Raw genomic sequence first — 18,346 nt, 5'->3', positions numbered from 1 at the left:
CTCTCTCTTCTCTGATCTTTACTAGTGCTCCTTTGGCCCACATCATTACAGCCTCCTGCCTGCCAGAAACACTCCCTATTAACAGCGTGCTGTATTCTCGTCACACTGTATGCGTTCCAAACCAAGGGGGATAACTGCGATTTAAGGTCCCGCTCTCACCCCCCCTCCGCTCCCCTGCTTCACCACCTCTCTGTAGCTGCTGCTGCTGCTGCTGCTGCTGCTGCTGCCAAGACACCCTCTGCAGTTTGTGATCAGAAAGTGTTGGGTGCAAATGTGGTTCGCAGTGAGGCTCAGTTCTCTCTAACCAAGTGTCACCGTGTGCGGGTCTTCATTAGAGCCAGGCTCTGTATACCTGCTGATATGCCTGCCTATGTGTGTATGTGTGTGTGTGTTTGTTAATTAGTAAGAGTCTTCATTTGGAAACCCATACACAGATATGCACAGCTTTCATTGGTGACCATGGATATAGAGAAGGTGCTTACAGAAGAAGAGCAAACGCGTGGCTGTGTGTAGGAGTGTGCTATACAACTTCCGTTACTTTTAATGCACGCTTCTCAGCCCTATCAGTTCCCCGTGGCTCGACTTTAGGCACAACAAACACGACTTTGCTTGGAATAATGAGTGTATTAACTGAAAGATCACAGCCAGTGGCCGTTTCCTCCTCAAAGCCGTCATTGTTTACAGACACGTAGCCGCAAAATGATAACAGCGAGCTGTGTAAAAGGTCAGGGAATTGTAAAGGAGAATGCAAACAGGCACTCAGCGAGTGCGGGGTGGCTGACGGAGACAGCCAGAAAGCGCCTTCTGCAAACAGAGGTCTGTGCAGCCGTTTAATTCAGAAGTGTTAATGCCAATAACCAGGCTCGCCTGCTTTATTTTCTTGCTTGGAAAAGCAGGAGGACGAGGAAGAGGATGGGGAGGGGGATGAGGAGGAGGAGGAAGGGGAGGAGGAGGAGGGGTGCAATTTACCGATACTTGGCTGAGTTCTGACGCCAGCACTGAAGTGATGTAAGAGACGGAGGGAGGGAGAAAGCCGAGAAGGAGGAGAGAAGAAACAGAGAGAGGGGAGAGAGAGGGGAGAGAGAGGCAGGGGGCTTCAGAGCTCCGATATTCTCATCACTTTCGGAGACCCAGACAGAGAGCAACTCCCCAGCGGGTATCCTAACAGAGGTAGGCTGGCTTTACACACTCCCACCCTGAAAGCTGCACACTGAATTTATCAAGAAAAATAAATCCGTCGACAAAATTCTTTTTAAAAAAAAAAAAACATTAACAGTAATTGTCATGTAACCACGTTCAACTGCAATGTGTAAAGCTTTAGCGTACGTATAGATAACATGCCACTTTCATTTGATAGCTGTGCTGTGTGGGTGTCATGTTGCCAAGTTGAACGCGCTGTGCAGACTGAAAGAATGAATTCAGTTTCAGAACTAAAAGCTGGAAAGTTATTTATTTTATTTTATTTTTTACGTGTAGACGGCTATTAATTAATTAATGACGTGTCTCTGACGTGAGGACAATACCTAATGAGCTCATCTGGCTTATTTGTCCTCCCAGCCTAACTTTGACTCCAGCAGAACTGGCTGGGGCTCCAAGAATCAGCACCTTGGACAGCGACGCACCGCGGCTCTCGCACGTAACTCTAGCCGGGGGAGAAGGAGCAGAGCCCGGGCATCCATCAGCTCCCATCCGGGTCCGGATATGGTGTCCTCCAGCCACCGCTCCCCGATGGGTCGCAATGGGCTTTAGCGCGTCCGTTGCATAATAACAGCAGAGAATGCCCTTCACGTCAATCCACGCAGAGTTGCGTTCAGTATGAGGTCTGCACAGGACACTGAGCGAGTCGGTGGCGAAACTTACACAAGACTGAACCTTCGCGCGTTTCACCAGAGTTGAAGTGTCTTTGCCAACGCGTAAGACTCCAAGAGTTCTTCACGTTACCATGGGGATACAGCACCTTTTGCTGCTGCTAATATACCTGGACCCTCTGAGCGTCCTGAGCGCAGCCACGGGCGGTAAAAAACCCAAACAGGCGCCCAGGAAGGCTCCCAAAGCCACAGCGGTCCCCACAGTCGTCCCGCAGAAGACCCCGCAGCCGGCGCCCGTCAGCAACCACGACACCTGCCTGGGCTACTACGACGTGAGCGGGCAGTATGACAAACTGTTCGAGTGCAACAACACCGACCACCGGTACTGCTGCGGGACGTGCTACCTGCGCTTCTGCTGCGAGTACAAGAAAGACCGGCTGGACCAGAAAGCCTGCAGGAACTACCATACGCCGGTGTGGGTGCAGACGGTCGCCCCGTCGCCCATCCCGACCGGCGAAACCTACGATCCGAGTATGGACCAGACCAACACGGCGGTCTATATCACCTGTGGGATCATAGCCTTCATCATAGTGTTGGGAGTGTCGGTCAAAGTTGCGTATGACAAAGCCACAGAGCCGCCTCAGGAAATGAATATACACAGGTGAGTGGGAGACTGTGAAATCATTAACCTGTAATGCACTTGCAACACACGTATTTCCTCTGCTCAATATATGCCCTTCTCCCTAGGAAGGTAAAAACGTCCTGTGTTTAAAGCTTAGTATTTGCGCCACATGCATATAGACTGTGACTGGACAGACCAGAATACAGACATCTGCAGACTGGGGTCAAAGGTCAAAGAAACAGGCCTGGAGTAATGTCAAATGCAGCCATTTTCAATGCACCACCATCCATTTTTGCATTTCTTTCTTTATATTAGAAATAATGAAAAAAAAAAAAAAAAAAAACAGTCATAGTGGCAATGTGTTTGAATTAATTAACAGATTGTTATCTGAAGCCAGCATCTTTCAGATCCAACTCTTTTAAATTAGCTGCAGATGTTAAAACATCTCAGAGAATGAAAGCCTAAAATAATTACAGAGGAGTTGAAAGAGAGCTGTGTGGTGGGCCGGTGTTCATGAAGCGAGTGTGTGCATCTGCTGTGTGTGGGAGTGAGAAGGACTAATGGCCAACGTTTATACTCGATGATTGTTGTTAGTTTACATTGCGAATCAAATCTCTGAGACGTTAAAAATAAAGAAAAGAGAAAAAAAAAAACACTTTCCCTGACATCTGGCTCACGAGGCGGCCGTGTCAAATCAGCCAGATGACAGACATCATACTTCATGACCTACCCCCAAATCTCCGCCCTCTGCACATCAGCACATGCCTGAGTCTTGTGCGTTCAGGTGGGGATTTTGACAAGAAGGGTTGGCAGAGATGAGATATCATGGCAGATGACGATTGCATTCGCTCTCCTCAGCTGGCTCCTGTTTCCTCCTGGGGGCTTCACCATGTGAGAGTCCTCAGCCATGAGTCCACCACATGTTGTAAACCGTGCCCACACCACAGAACAAATGCTGACACATATTATTTCCTCAGGATTGACTAGTCTTTCTTTATTGGATGCATTATTCAACACTCGAGCAATCTTAAGACTGTGCATAATGGATAGTGTTAATGTTGGGGGTGTATCAAGGTCGTGTGACATGCATGCTCCGCTGCACATTCAATAAAGAACAGGAAGTAGGTGGGGTGAAGCTAAAATATTATTAATTTAAAAGCAAAGGTTACGCCGCTGATACATTTGTCGTACAAAACCTTTGAGCTGCAGCAGCACCGCAAATGTAATTTCATTTCCTTTTTTTTTTTTTTTTCAAAAGCGATGTCAGGAAAAAAAAAAAGCAAACAAACACTTTTTGAACTTTCTTTCATCACGATTGCTTCTCTCCCTCTCTTTCCACTCCCTTCCCTCCCCACCCTCGAGGGCTTCATCCTTCCATATGCACCTGGTGCGGTCTGAAAAACATTCAAATTCAACCCAATTAGGCGAGATGCACGCACACATCCAACGTTGTTTCTCTTGCAAATTAACATTCGTCATGTTCCCAGATGTAAAAAAAAAAAAAAAAAGAAAAAAAGAGGAGAAGTAGAAGGAGAAATAGAGCAGCTCTGAATTGCCCATAATAGCACAACACTGCCTTAACAATTATCAGCCATTCGGAGAGCATGAAGACAGGCATGCTATCACTCGGTTTTCAAATCGGTTCAGCTGCACTCGGAGGAAAAGAAACGACATCCTTTTGGTGTAGAATTAACAGTTGCTCTTGTCTTTCTGTGCTTTTGTTTCCAGGGCCCTTGCAGACATCCTGAGGCAGCAGGGGCCCATCCCAATATCGCAATATGACTGTGAGAACTTTGCAGCGATGAACGGCTCTCCCAAAGACAACACACCAGCCAGAACTTCATCCAAAAACCACTACACCCCTGTTCACACCTCCAAATCCAACCACGGTAAGAGCTCTCTCAGCTCAACACTCTAAGGCTTCACAAGCATCTACTACTCTATGTGTCATGGCCGTCGGTCAAATATAGCTTGAAGGCAGAGATCAGCAGTTTAACCCTTTGCCTACATCCCCCTCAGCGTGACTGTGTAATGCATTAAGCTGCGTATGTACATTTTTTTTCTGCATTCCTCTCAAAAGAGCACCAACTGTGCTCACCCTTTCAGCGGTATAATCTCCAATGGTAACATCCTGTAATCATCAGATTTGAGCGAAATAGAAGAGAGCGCGAGGGGAAGAGAGTGACAGAGGAAAAAAAGAGGGGCCCGCTAGTGGAGATAATTACAGGCTGGCAAGGTAGCGCGGTCCTGCAGACTCTGACATGCTGGAAGTGATGACCTCTCACTCAGTCAGTGGGTGAATCGGACGCCACACACACAAACACACACACACACATAGAGTGATTTAACCGGGCAATTCTGAGAACAAACAGGGAACATAAACTGGTAATGCGGCCCCAAAATTGCACATGGAAAAAAATAAATAAAACGAAACAAAACCAAAAAACATATTATCAAAGAGTCCAGGAAGCCGGTCGGCGGCGGCGGCAGGTTCTCAGGCAAAGCAGGTGTTATCAGATGGGGAGAGGCAAAGACACTTGGGGAGAGGACACAGATGGAAAATAATGAGATATTACAAAGGAGTCGCTGAGATGGAAAGAAAAACAAAGATGTTAAGCGCCAGTGTGCAGGATAATCGCCTTTCACCCAGGCAGATATTAAAGCCCAGATGTGCCACATGGGTATGAAAAGGGAATAAAAAGCACATATATACATTTGGTGATTTGAATTGTTAAGTCTGGTTGATGGATTTACATTTTCTTAATGAGTCCTCAAGTTACATCAGCTCTTTGATGTCTGAAAATGAATTGATTTTTGTCGTTAAAACATTAAAAGTAGACATTTTAGAGACACCTGGTTCTTGCGTTTTGACGTAACCTATATATATATAATTCTTTGCTTTGTAAATTGTCAAAGATTGACAACAATCTGTTTGAGAAATGTATCTAAAAATCAGAAATGGCCTCTGAATCCTGATTGGCTGATCTGCTCTCCTTCACTACTCGCTCTCCTAACTGTTTCCATCAGCACAAACCACCTGATCAAGTTTGTTCTCCCACCTGGACCATGAAGTGCTCACTGAGCAGCGCTTCAGATTTTTCGTTATAATGCTCCTGCATCACTGAGCATGTTGTCCTAAAAGGCCTGCATTAACTGCACCGTGCTGCCAAGTGGATTCCATGTATACCTAAGCATAAAAAATTAAATATGTTTTAATCCCAAACAAGTCATCTCATAAGTCCATGTGAATATTTATTAATGTGAGGGTCAAAGAGACCTTCCGCTGCTTCAGAAAGTCAGAGTCAACAGAGCGTTATATGTAATATGAGACTTTTATGAGCCTCTGCTGGTTAAGACTGAGCTACACCAACACACACCGCAGCACCTGATACAGAACATGTACATGTTATCGTTGATTTGTGGTACAGGACAGCAACACTCTCTTCATGTCTATGTCTCTGAATATAAACAAAATAAGACTGCGCATACACACAGCTTTATTTGGGTCTGCAGCCTCTTGTATGTCATGTAAACTTGGCCTCTTTCTGCCATTTCCGCATTTATCAAACGCTCCCAGGGAACATTTCCTAGCCGCTCAGTGTTTCTTGCGACCGCAGTCTGCGTCCATTCACTTAGTGTCTCCCCCGCTCAGTTGCTGCATCAGTCTATTCCGGATGGCCACTAGCCGGCTCTGCAGGCTGATACGCAGCCGCACGTGGCAGGTTGCCTTCAGTGTGACCTTGCATGCATTTATATTCAGTAAAGGTCGGGCATCGCTTTATCTGTCTGTCCGTCGTTCTGCTTGGCTGTGAGGGTTTTGCCCCGCTTGCCCGCAGCCTCTGCAAAGAGAACACAACTTGGGCCAGCTCAGCTCAGTCTAACCCGGTCAAACCCACCCCCATTCCCCCCACATCAGGGACCACAGCCGTCCTGAAGGGCTCGGACATGAAAGGCAGTGACAGGGCGGGCGAAAGCGTGGTTAATGTGTGCATATAAATTGGGAGTCCACTCGCTCTCATAGAAAAATGCATATTCATGCGCGCCTAAATGGGCATTTGGCACAGAATAGGAAGGCGGGCCTCTTAAGCAGAGGGTCCTCGGGTGGAGTCGTCGTCGCTGAGTTCGGCACTTCACAAGCAGCGGCTTTTTGAGACACTCTGAAATCAGGTGGAGAGACCTCATAAAGCAAGTGGCTAAAGGGTCCAAGAGGATCCTATCAACTTGTGTCAAGAGTGGGAAAAACATCCATTTCTTCTTTGATCCTCAGCATGGAATGAAGCCCAGTTGCTCTCAGCAGTAACCACGACATGTCAGTATCAAAATGTTTTTTTTTTTGTTGTGTTTTTTTTATTTTTTATTAATCCCCATGAGCTTTGTTTAGGCCCGCTTCTTAAAATACACTCTGATTCCACATTGCAGGCCTTGTGTGGCAACATGGTACCCTTGGTGCACTGCAAAACTTCCCTGCATTTTTTAGAATGACATATTGCTTTTTTAAATAAAAGGGCCTGAAGCAAAAACAGTACAGACAGCATAATATGATACCAGAGCAAGTGCTGCTATTTTTATTCGAATCCACTCTGCATTGTTGTGGCGCTCAAATCCACTTTTAGGTTGGGGTGTAAACACAGAGCACCCTGCAGCCACAACAAGGAGCAGACCTTGAAAAGGGGGGAGTAGATACCTTTACAGGGGTTCGCCTTTGGTTAAAGTAAACAATAATCGCTTCTCTGAGTAATGCAGTTTGGCCTGCAGCTCTCTTCAGATGAAGTTGATTTATTTACCGCACACCACAGGCAAAGATTTTCCTTTTTTTCCTTGCTTTTTGGGCGGAAAAGTGTTGCTTGGGTTCCTCTCTGACATTTTCTTAATGCGCAGAATGAAGAAATATAGTTTTCAGGTAGTGAGAGAGAAAGAGAGAGAGAGAGAGGCTGTTTCCTCTGTCTCAGTTTACTCAACAGAAACCAAAGAAAAAAACAATTACTCCCACGGAGCAGTTCTGCAAAAAAGAATAGGAAAATTGGATTATGAGTTATGCGGCTCTGTTCACTGCGTGACAAGTATTAGAATGAGCAGAGTGACTACGTCGGAATGCACGCAAATGTGGAAAGTGAAAAGCCTTCAGCCAGTGTCTATATATGTCTGAGCTCCTTCAGTATGGAGCACTCGGGGGATTTGAGTGGCCCGTTCATTTTGTTTGAGTTGAGCAAACTCCCGGGCTTAAAGGTCAGCTGCTGTGGACAATTAGGGGTCGTGATGATAGAATAATATTTCCAGCTATTTAGCCGCTTTGACATGACCTTCAGATATTTTTAAAGCACCGCTCTCTGTGTGCAGCAGCTTCTCTCTATGAGTTAGCCAAACTACAATTTTTGCCTAAACAGTGATTAAATTACTCTAATTATTTGCCGACAGGCACTTTTATAATCATATTCAGTGAGCCTTCCCGCCCCAATCACTACCACACACACATGTGAAACAGCTCCCCCCTCATCCCACATCCTCCCTCCAATTAATCCTTACAGTGTGCAGCTATAACATCTCCACTGTGACCTCTCTGGCTCCCCATTGGCCACATAATCATCACCCCCATGTTAAAAACAACATTTCTGTGCTGACTGCATCAACACATTTAATAGAATCTTCCTCCTGAGTGCACCTGTGATAAACCTCAGCATCTGCGAGACCCCACCTAATTGTCTCCTGCCCTGGATCTGATTATTGCCCCTTATTATACCGATGAACCTTTGGCCCCCTGAGAGTCCATATGTGTGTGTGGAAGAAGTGTGAAGGCAGGGATCCATCACCATCTCTTACTAGAAGCAGTAGCGGTTAATTATGGCTCAGTGTGGATCAGGACTTACTGCACTGCACCATTAGTTTCACGAGAGGGCAGGGGCAGGGTTAAAAGAAACAGGGCACATATTTGCCAAGATGGCATTTAAAAAGCTCTTTTTTTTTTTCTAAAGAGGTTCCAGCGTGAATGTCAGACTGAGCGACATCAAGAAAGGAATGTATATCTCCAGTTGAATGGCTTTATCAAGACGACGTACATGACTCCATGATGCCCGCTCCAGCAGATCAGCGTTTGCCATAAAATCAGTATAGCATGTAAATTACCTTGCCTGACTGTGTTAAAGCTTCATCAACCTCGGATTCAGATAACCTCCCCGGTGCCAGCCACGCAGTACCACATCCAGCTCCAGTCCATGATATAATTATCTTATTATTCACATTCTTCCACTCTCTGTGGTAATTCACAGGTGTAGGTGTCCAGTGAAGAAGTCTGATTAAAAAAAGTATTATCATATGAATCCTCAGTGCCCACTAGGTCCAGCGCCTGTTCATTTCCACGGCACGTCGTTGAGGTGAAAGTCACGATTTTCTTTGTATCAAGGACGATAAATTCATAATGCGTAGCTTTCCCTCTGCAGGCTCTTCATGCCACCTCACCTTAATGAGCTGGGAATGGGAGCAGGAGGGGGAAAAGAAGGAGGTTTCTTTTGAAGGGGCTTTCAGATTCAAGGGTTGTCGCAGTGGGTCGTGGAGTGGCCTACCAATGACAAAGGTGACAGAGGAAGACAAAAACACTGTGTGTGTGTGTGTGTGGTTGTCACACGCAGAATTGCTGGTATGATTGAATAGGAGAAATAACCCCAGATACAGATACTATCTGCAGCCACACAAGCAGCGCAGGGAGGAGTGTGATTGAGTTCAAAGTGCATTGCTATGTGGGTGGTGCAAACATATTGCTTTTTTGGCTTATTTTTTTTTTTTTTAGGATCATCACTCTGTGTTTGCTTGTCTGGTTCACAATTCAGCCGTGTCCCCTCTATCTGTGCCTGAGGGAAACGGCACCGCGGGGAAGTTTTCCATTTGACACCATGACAAAGACGCAACTGGGGCCAATGAGCGTATGATGGAAACCCCTCAGTACTGTTTTGGTGTTTTTAAATGTGCTGCTGACTTTTATGATAGCTTATTGATTATCAAGCATTTGGGTTGTGACTGGAAAGCTCACCAATAACGCAATATCATTTTACTCTAGAAAACATGGATTGAACTTCAGTCTGTTGCTTCCAGCTGTTTGTATTAAATACCTGTAGCTTCATATACAGTAGCTGAAGAATCCATATCAGCATTTTCAAAGTGACAGAGCGGCCTGGTTATATAGTAGCAATTTCATTAATAAGCTTACTTCTAATTTCACATTGACATTGTGTGCTTTCCTCGTTTTTATTTTAATTGCTTCATCACAGTTGTGTGGATCTATTCATTTTAATGTGATCTCTAACAATCTGTAATGTTAATTTTTCCTTATGGAGATTTGTCTCACAGCACGCTGTTTGTAAGCAGTGAGCATTACTGTGCATATGGATGCTTTGCAATCCATGTAGGAGTTTATTTGCATATAGAGCGCAGAACCGATCACAAGTGGTTAGCTCGTGACGTGCGTGGAGACGTATTCTAATGCCAGGTGTGAACGGACGCACAGTAGAGCTGTCCACCTGCATGCTAATAGCAGGCGTGAACAGCGCTATGGTATCCAGTGGAAGCCTTGTGAAGTACGATAAAATGCCTCAAGTCTTAGAAGTATAAGTACATTATAATTATTTCTTTATTGATCCCTCATGGGGAACTTCTTTCAGTGCATTTGACTCATCCGTTCGTTTACACAGTAGTGTTAGCCGGGGCTAAAGTTTGAGGAATGAAAAAGGGGGGAAAAAAATGAAAAATTTAATTGATACACATTTATAACTTAAGTAAAGCTTAGCCTTGTGCACATTTCTGCTGCAAGCTATTGGCCTCAGGCTATATTAGCCACTCTTGACAGACTAGTCCGTTGCATGTTACTTTGGAGCACAGAGAGAAAATTAGCTTCTATCAAAAGAGATAAAGGCAAACCTCAGTACTTCTAAAGTGGTCTTATCTATGTCACATTTTAGCTGGCTTGACAATGTTAACTATGGGAACATTAAGAAGTCATCTAAGTTATTCTTCTTTAGAATTTAAGGGTGCGTGAACTTGCAAATCTAGGCTAAGATAGCTGCTTCTAGGTGATCCGTAAATCGCTTCATCCAGCCTGTTTGTTTAACCTCATCTTGTTAAATACAAGCAGTCAGGTGTGGGACAGGACTAAGGGATAATTTTAGTAGCTTTTTTGCTACTTTAAGTTGTATCCCCTGTACGATTGTAACTTGATCACAAACTTTGTTATTAATAATCATCATAAACCGATCCAAAGGTTTTGTATGTTGTATGACATTACCCAGATTGTCTGTGACACATAACATACTAGAGTTTGCATGATTCGACTATTATGTATACCAACGAGTCGCTGTCAGCATCAGTAGAAAGTAATGATTTGCAACAATGAAATCTATATTCTTGACCCTCAATACATGTGCTGAGAACAGACAGCTCATGTGCTACATACTGTGTACTGCAGTTATGTATAGCCTGTATAAAAACAGGCTGCAACCCAACACCATCAGTAGCATTTAATAGTTACAGCGTGTCGAAGATGGGATAGCGTAGCTGGGTTAAAAAAATGCAGTATTTCTCAGAAGCCTTCTCTCTGTACTGTACTTTCATTTGACAATGAAGGTTGAGAGGATTTGGGCCCCGAGAGGATTCTGCTAGCGTTAGCGGATCTCTTTTCAGACGAGTGTGTAATGCAGTAGTAGTAGTGTTTGTTGTATTTCAGGAGTGACTTACATATTCCGCATGTCACGGTAGAATGAACGTAATTCCAATTAATCTGTCCCTGCAACCAAGAGAAGGAGTGTGTGCACAGATAGGCAAACCCATTCAGTCTGAATGAATTAGCTAGCTAGTAACTAACTGTTGTCATAATGTCCTGGCAGGATGGCATTCAACCTGAAAACCCAACACACAGGCAAAGCTAATTTCCAGAACAGTGTCCATTTGTTTTGCAACTTTTGTAGGGTCAATGATCCTAAATCGGCCATGGGTGTGCATGCGAGCATAAATGGTTGTCGGTCTCTGTGTTAGCCCTGCGATAGACTGGAGACCTGTCCAGGGTACCCAACCTCTCACCCAATGACAGCTGGGATAGGCTCCAGCCCCCCCCCCCCCCCCCCGTGACCCTCCAGAGGACCAGCGGTCACGGATAATGAATGAATGAATGAATGTTAGAGTTAATTTTAATGAAGGGCAGAGTGGCAAAAATGACTGGAGATAAAATATCATCTCCAACGACAAAAGCACAATGTTGAGACATATTTATTCATTCATTTCCTTATTTTCCAGACAAACTCATCTTTGATGAGCACTTATTTGGTTTTATTACCACCACACGACAAATCAGCTCATTTTCCAAATGGTTCCAAATGTGTTTTTTTATTGTTCTTGGTACTCTTGGTAGTTTGTGAAAGTTATGTCATATTTTTACTTTGTTGAGCTGAAACAGAAAACCAGCTGTGCTTCGCTCTAGCGTGTGAGAAGATATTTGAACGGAGGAGACTTTCTCAGCTTTTGGTGTGAGTCTGTATGTGTGATTGGGGTGTTAGTCCCTAACGTGGCTCAAAATGACTGCATATTTTGGAATCATGATGTTTTAGGGTTATCATATGTGCTCTGGATTTCACTGTACTCAGATAGTGCTTAGGTTGTTTTACGGTATCATTCAGGTTGTTTTCAGTTGTTTGGCTGTAGCTAATGACAAGAATTCTGAATTGATCAAAATACTAACGCAGCGTTTTTATGTCTCCCCCACTGATTGTATGTGTGCATGGGTCCCTGTGTGGTTCTACATGTATGTGTGTAAATGGTTCTTTATATTCCTATGTGGTGGTCCTGCATGCCTGCCCTTGTATGTGTGTGACCAGGTCTTCACTATGGGAAGGAGAGTGTTCGGAGCAGCGGGGGCGCTGACCTTCACAACTTCATCTCCTCCGGCTTTGTGACGTTGGGTCGAGGCCATCAGAAAGGTAAAGTGCCTTTTCTGTCCCTCTTTCCTTCTTTTTTGTCACACAGGAGATTGAATTAACCCTTCTTATCTGCCAACATTGTGCTGTGTACATGCTGAATGCTCAAGCAACCTGCGTAATGTTGCACTGGCAACGTCAATGATCAACAAAAAGGCACCCGTCCGAGGTGAAATGTTTCCAGATTCAATTTCCCTCCCAGAGCAATTCACATCAACTCCTGTGTATGCGTTCTGCAATTAAATACAAGCGAACGCACATTTCCCTCCACTGATGAGCATCGGCTGGGTGGAGAAGGTGACTCTGAACTCGCGGCCACATTTACAGCACACATGTTGGTGGGGTGGGGGGTAGGCCAGAGTTTTCCCGTGGGTAATGCACTGATTAGTATGCAGCCATGTTGACCAAGCCCTTGTGATTTATTCCCATCCATTTTAACTCCAACAAATCAACCCCCCCCCCCCCCCCCCGTGTGTGTGTGTAACCTTGCGGGGGTTGCGAGGCGAGCTCCTTTTACCTGATACAGCTTTCAAATGTTTAATTGAATGCTTGGCCTGTGTTATGGCAGAGGATTGCTTTAGTAAAAAAATTTACATGGTTTAAATATAATTAATTCCGCCGCTGTGTACTTTAATGCATTTCCACTCTTCCTCTTTGCTATCAAAACCTGCTGATTTCCTGCTCATCACCCTAATTACAGCAGCTTGATGACCTGCCGTTGCTTTAATAAACACCAGTTCATATTTAGCATGCACTGCTTGGCAGGCAGGGATGGCAGTAACACATCCTCTTTTACCAAATATCATGGCTTTGTTTCCAAGTGCACAAAAACTGCAGGGGCCTGGAAGTTTTTCTCCACTTCCACTTCTAATGAGGAACCATGGTATTTATGTTTACATGAAATTAGCTGTTTTTCTCCTTGCTTTTTGCTTGGTTTGTTTCCATCCCCAGAGGGGGTCTGTTTCACAATACTATTCATATGCAGCTAGAGATAAAAAACTCTGATATTCTCTGTAGTCCCCTGTGCTTCCCTACCAGAGATGAGTAATGAGAAAAAAATGATTAGGTTTTATGAGTCCTGATTCTTTTAAATAGATTTGCCCTTCTGTACAAATATCACAATAGCAGCCCACCCGCATCCCTGCCTATATACTTGTCACAACAGCAGCATGGGGTATGGTTTAGCATTTCGCATCTGTGCAGTCAAATCTGTGTTTCCTTGCAGCGGGTAGCCTTTGATTCCCCTGCTGCAAAAACAAATGAAACGTGACAGACTGAGATCTTGGAAAGGTCTGCTGACTCTAAAATTCCTCTCAAAGAAGAAGTATGCGAGGCAGTATTAACAGCATTCTTCTTTCCGGTGTCTCTGTTTGGCTGCCTTGTGCCCAGAGGCAGGTATTAGTGCGGATTGAATCCTAAAATCAATGAAACTCTGGTCTGAAGTTTGGTTTGGATATTGTTGCTTTGTTGCTGCTTGGTATTATCGCTAGCATTTCACTAGTGTACAATCACTTCAGGGTGGTAGAGGGAAACGGAACAGTTTAACCAAGCCTCCCCCGCGCTCTCAAAGCCTCTCTTCAAATGCACAAAAGCAGAATGGCTTCAGCTACATCATACATTACTTGCATTCTTTGCTGACCGGCAAAAAAAATGAATGGCTCCTACCATCCCTATAGTCAATGTCAACATTTATCTTCCCAGCTTAATGATTTAAATGTGGTCACAAAATCACTTGATCAGTCTCTTGACCCTTCTTTGGATTTATCTGAAATCTGTGGATGGATTTTAGACGTCCTCAGAGGTGAGCCTCATGGACAGCGATGAGATGAGTCATGTTAAGGTTGACGGCAAGTAAACAGGCCAGCTGAATTTAAATCATACCGAGCTTCATTTATTTTTTGAAGAGGTTTGCACAGCTTTGTTTGCTCTGGCCCTGACTGGAGAGTAACAAGGCTAGACACAAAAAAAATAAATAATAATGCAAACACACATTCACAGGTCAGTCATTGAAAAAAAAAAAAAAAAAAAAAAGTCTGCTTCCACATCAATCTGGGAGCAGATGCCTTCTTCTTCCCTGCATCTCATTTTTTTTTAGTTTTGAATCTTTTTTTTGCCACACGGACAGAACAAGGTTTAGGAGTCACGATGTAGTCCTCTGGCTTGGGTAAGCATGGCGTCTGTTATGGTGCTTAATTATACAGGGGGAAAGCGTGTTTGGTTGTTAATTAGAGTTATGAGTGTGTGTGTGTTGCAGCGCAGCCCTTGGGGAGGACAGGTGAGGTCAGGGGCTGTTGCTGAGCGTCAGAGCAGCTGGATGCCTCACATCTGCAAGGCAAGATACAAAACAACCGTGTGCTAAATGAGATCAGCCACGAGCACTGGGGAGGGAAGCTAAAACCCAAACTCAGAGAGTTACTTTGCTTTAATTTACCTTTTTTGGTGTAAAACTTCCCCCTCAGCTTGTAGTTCTTCTTCTGTTTGTGGTGCCCTGCGTTTTCTACGAAGCCTTTCAGCAACATTAAGGGAGGGGTCATGAACTTGTGCGGCTACCTCTCAAAACCATGAGACATTCCGTCTGTGTTTAGGTTCAGGCAACAAAAGGGAAACATTTTCCACGCTTTCCCTGCGGCCTTATCTCTGCTGCCGTTACTTTTGTGGAGCACCTTGAGACTTTGGCCTGAGAAAGATGCTATAGGAAACAAACTTCACTTGCTAACTTAAAGCAGATCACAATCTTTTCCATAACTTTAGCGAAGTGCTGCCAAAACAGAACCTGAGAAACATTAATAATGGGATATTTAGGTGGGAGGAAAATGCTGTTTAAGACAATTTGCAAAAGAAATGCGAATGAATGCCTATTTCCATCCCATGCTTGCATTATTTATGGGAATAAACAAAGAAATTATGTTGCTAATGTTCCAGTCAGTTGACATTAAACCATTGCTGAAGAGGATGCTGTAAATTAGGAACCGTACCACACAGACGTTGAAGTCACATGCTCCACGCAAGTCATCTGTTCTGCACTAGTGCACTGGATTTAATTGCGATATCACCTTTTGCAGTATTCATCCCTTACAGTCATCAGTGAATTCATTTTAATTATTAAAGGCAACAATTCTCAAAGAACAACCAGCCATGTTGTGTTTCCCAATGCTGTCCTATGGATAACCAGTTGTTCCAACATTGCTCACAGGTGCAGGTTGCTTTATGTCGACTGAACCATTTTCCCACAATGCAATGGCTGTAGAAAAAGAGGAGCTGCACTCACCTGCAAAACATTATTGTTAACTATTCTGTAGTGTAGTCTACTGAGAATTGAGAATCCTTACATTAGAACATAAAGAACTGATGGCCACCAACAAAAAACTACTTCCTTAGACAGAAGGAAAGGTACACTGATGTTATTGTCTGATGAAAGTAAGAATCTAGTACTATAAACGTGGAAAATTCACATGACATATGAATGAGATTTTCAGATATTTCCCACCTGAGATACGCGTCAAAAAACATTTCCTGTGAATCACCACCGATATACTGATGTACTGTATATGATGAGTGGTTTTAGGGCAGATTTTCAAACTTGCGATCAAGGAGTTCATATGAAAGGCTATGTAAGATTTCGGGTATTAAAATGGGAGTTTAACAGCATCTACTTTTGGACAGCTCCAGATACAGAACACATCAGAAAAGGCTGCACAGTAAATCAGCAGCCCATGCTATCGGACCTCGGCTGAGAGTATTTGTCATCGGCCGGTGAATCATGTCATTCCTTTCTCATATATATATGACAGTGCCTTTCCAGTCCACTTCACACCAGCTTCGAGACCATTCACCTCTCCTCGCACAGAAAGAGCCGCGTGACATTATTTTGTCCCGGCCGTCAAACCGCCGGCAGCTTTTTTGCGAGAGAGCATTTCGTTTGGTGAAATTTCACGACTCCAGCCGAAGCCTTCTGCTGCTGTACGGAGTGAGGTGTAGCATGAGGGTGGGTGGCCATCTGTTCCCTGCATGATCTTCCCTTGCTCAAAGTCTCAGGTTGATGCACACCAGAAATAGCGGTTGCAGAGGTGACTTTGGCATTTGTTGATTTTTTTATTTTTCTTTCTTTTGAAGATAAAAACTCAAAGGGCTCCTTTTCTTTTGTTGCAAAATTCATCATCACAGGATAAAAAAACACATATTTTTTCACACGAGCCAAGTGTTTCCCCATGGTGACACTCTTTTACTAATGCTAAACTTTATTTAGCATGCACAGCTGCCTACCTTGCTCCTGTCCCCTCAGCCATCTGTCCAGATCAATGCGCCGCCTCACACATTCCTCCGCTCCTGTGTATTCTCTTGTCCTCTTGTCCAAAATTAGGAGGCAGGGAGGTTGAGGCTTCTGTCAAACTGAGCCAAGCTAATGAGGAGGCTCAGTGATCTGTTGTGTGTATGTGCTGGCTGTCAGATGGGACTGCACTGTTACACCGCCTTGGGTGTAAAAACTGCAGAACTCAGTTTGAAGTGTGAGAGTCGCCAGTAATTGTATAAAAGTTCTCTGGAAACATAATCTTGGAAGATAGATAAGAGGGAGCCGGAGCAAGTTCGCTTTCCCTTGTTTACGGGCTGCGGTGATGCAACGCTACACCACAGCATCGCTTTTAGCCTACACAGAGAGAGCAAAGACTGAGTGAAGCGCAATCGCAGGCTCATACTAATTGTTCATGTCACAGAAGAACTGCAGTGTACTTTTCCATTCACTCACTGTCACCGACCAAGACACTGCACTGTAAATCACTGTCACACTGGTGGGTACATAGTTTGTGCGCCTATTGAGAAGAGCTCAGCGCTCAGTTTGAGAATCCGTGCCACTGATGTAGCCAGATTACAACTCCAACGTCTTGATTGATTGGAATTTTCTGCCTCAGACAGGAGCCTGGACTGACAGCCCGCATGCAGATTTGATGGTGTATTATAAATGCCGCTCGCCAGCTGCTATTGGTTGAACGCGTCCATTTTAATTATTTTTTCCATATGTCATTCTTGTTGACATGAAATGCAGCCAAGCCGCAGCATCCGGAGAAGTGATTACTTCAGACAAAGCCTCCATCCTTGACTTAGCGTGTGCCATACTTCATTACCTTGCTAAGCCCAACTTTTAATTCTGCCCTGTGGAGGAAGTCAAATTGTTTTTTATGGCAGGCAATTATTGTTTTTATGAATATGATGTGTCTGGAATGGTGGATGTGGCGTAGCAGCAGAATTAGCGGAGGATGTTATCACAGAACTTTTATTTACAATGCAATTTCAGCACATTAACAAGTGCAAGAGCCACTAATTGGTGTGCTTCTTATGTAGCAAGTTGCACTGTATAACAGCTCAGTACTAAGAGGCCGCTGGGACCATCGAGGGAGAGGACTTGCGGAGAGAGAAGAAAAATCTAACCAAACACCAATCATGTGGTTCTACTGTTATGTACTAACAGCTGTTTGCCACTAATTTGTTCCTTTTTGTTTACCTTTTGTGAAGAACTTGATGACAGGGTATAAAACCCCCCCTCTCTGCGTTTCAGTACTTGCCTCTGATTGTGACACACTCATCTCCTGTCTCTCCGAATGAATCAGATGCCGTGGAGCAACAAGCCCACAGGCAGTATCATCATTTCCAGCCCGTGTAATCAACACTCCAGGCTGATGAGGCAGAAGATGAAAACATCCGCCCGTGAAAAAACCTTTGGTGTTGTTTAAGGTACACAAGGAAAAACAAGCCCAGACAGGAACTGATTCACACGGTGACCACGCATCATCAAGCCAGAGATGGAAGATGAGATCTCTGATGCAACACTCATCTTTTCCGGCAAATCAAATGTTGGAACAGTTACTCGCTGCTGCTTTCGGTCCAGCGTCGGCTGACTTCACGATAGCTTGTGCATTTTGCCAAGCTCTGGATAAGGTTGACTAGATTTATTTTCCCCTCTTTGATCTATA

General features: G+C 44.3%; 1 protein-coding gene across 9 annotated transcripts in view; it reads left to right on the top strand.

The window, feature by feature from the left end:
- Positions 1-1,942: 1,942 nt before the first annotated feature.
- LOC311504790 (shisa family member 6) overlaps positions 1,943-18,346 on the top strand; it is a gene marked incomplete at both ends in the record, with an annotated part of 66,094 nt that continues 49,690 nt past the window's right edge. For all 9 annotated transcript variants that reach the window (XM_084568076.1, XM_084568075.1, XM_084568080.1 and 6 more), the window contains 3 exons: positions 1,943-2,469; positions 4,159-4,319; positions 12,282-12,383. In XM_084568076.1, coding sequence (XP_084424202.1) covers positions 1,943-2,469; positions 4,159-4,319; positions 12,282-12,383 — 790 coding nt within the window. The remainder of the gene's footprint in view (positions 2,470-4,158; positions 4,320-12,281; positions 12,384-18,346) is intronic.

Source organism: Chelon labrosus (assembly GCF_963514085.1).
Source record: "Chelon labrosus genome assembly, chromosome: 19".
Classification (NCBI taxonomy): Eukaryota; Metazoa; Chordata; class Actinopteri; order Mugiliformes; family Mugilidae; genus Chelon; species Chelon labrosus.
The sequence above is the reverse complement of the archived record's forward strand: the minus strand, read 5'-3'. Positions and strand labels throughout refer to the sequence as shown.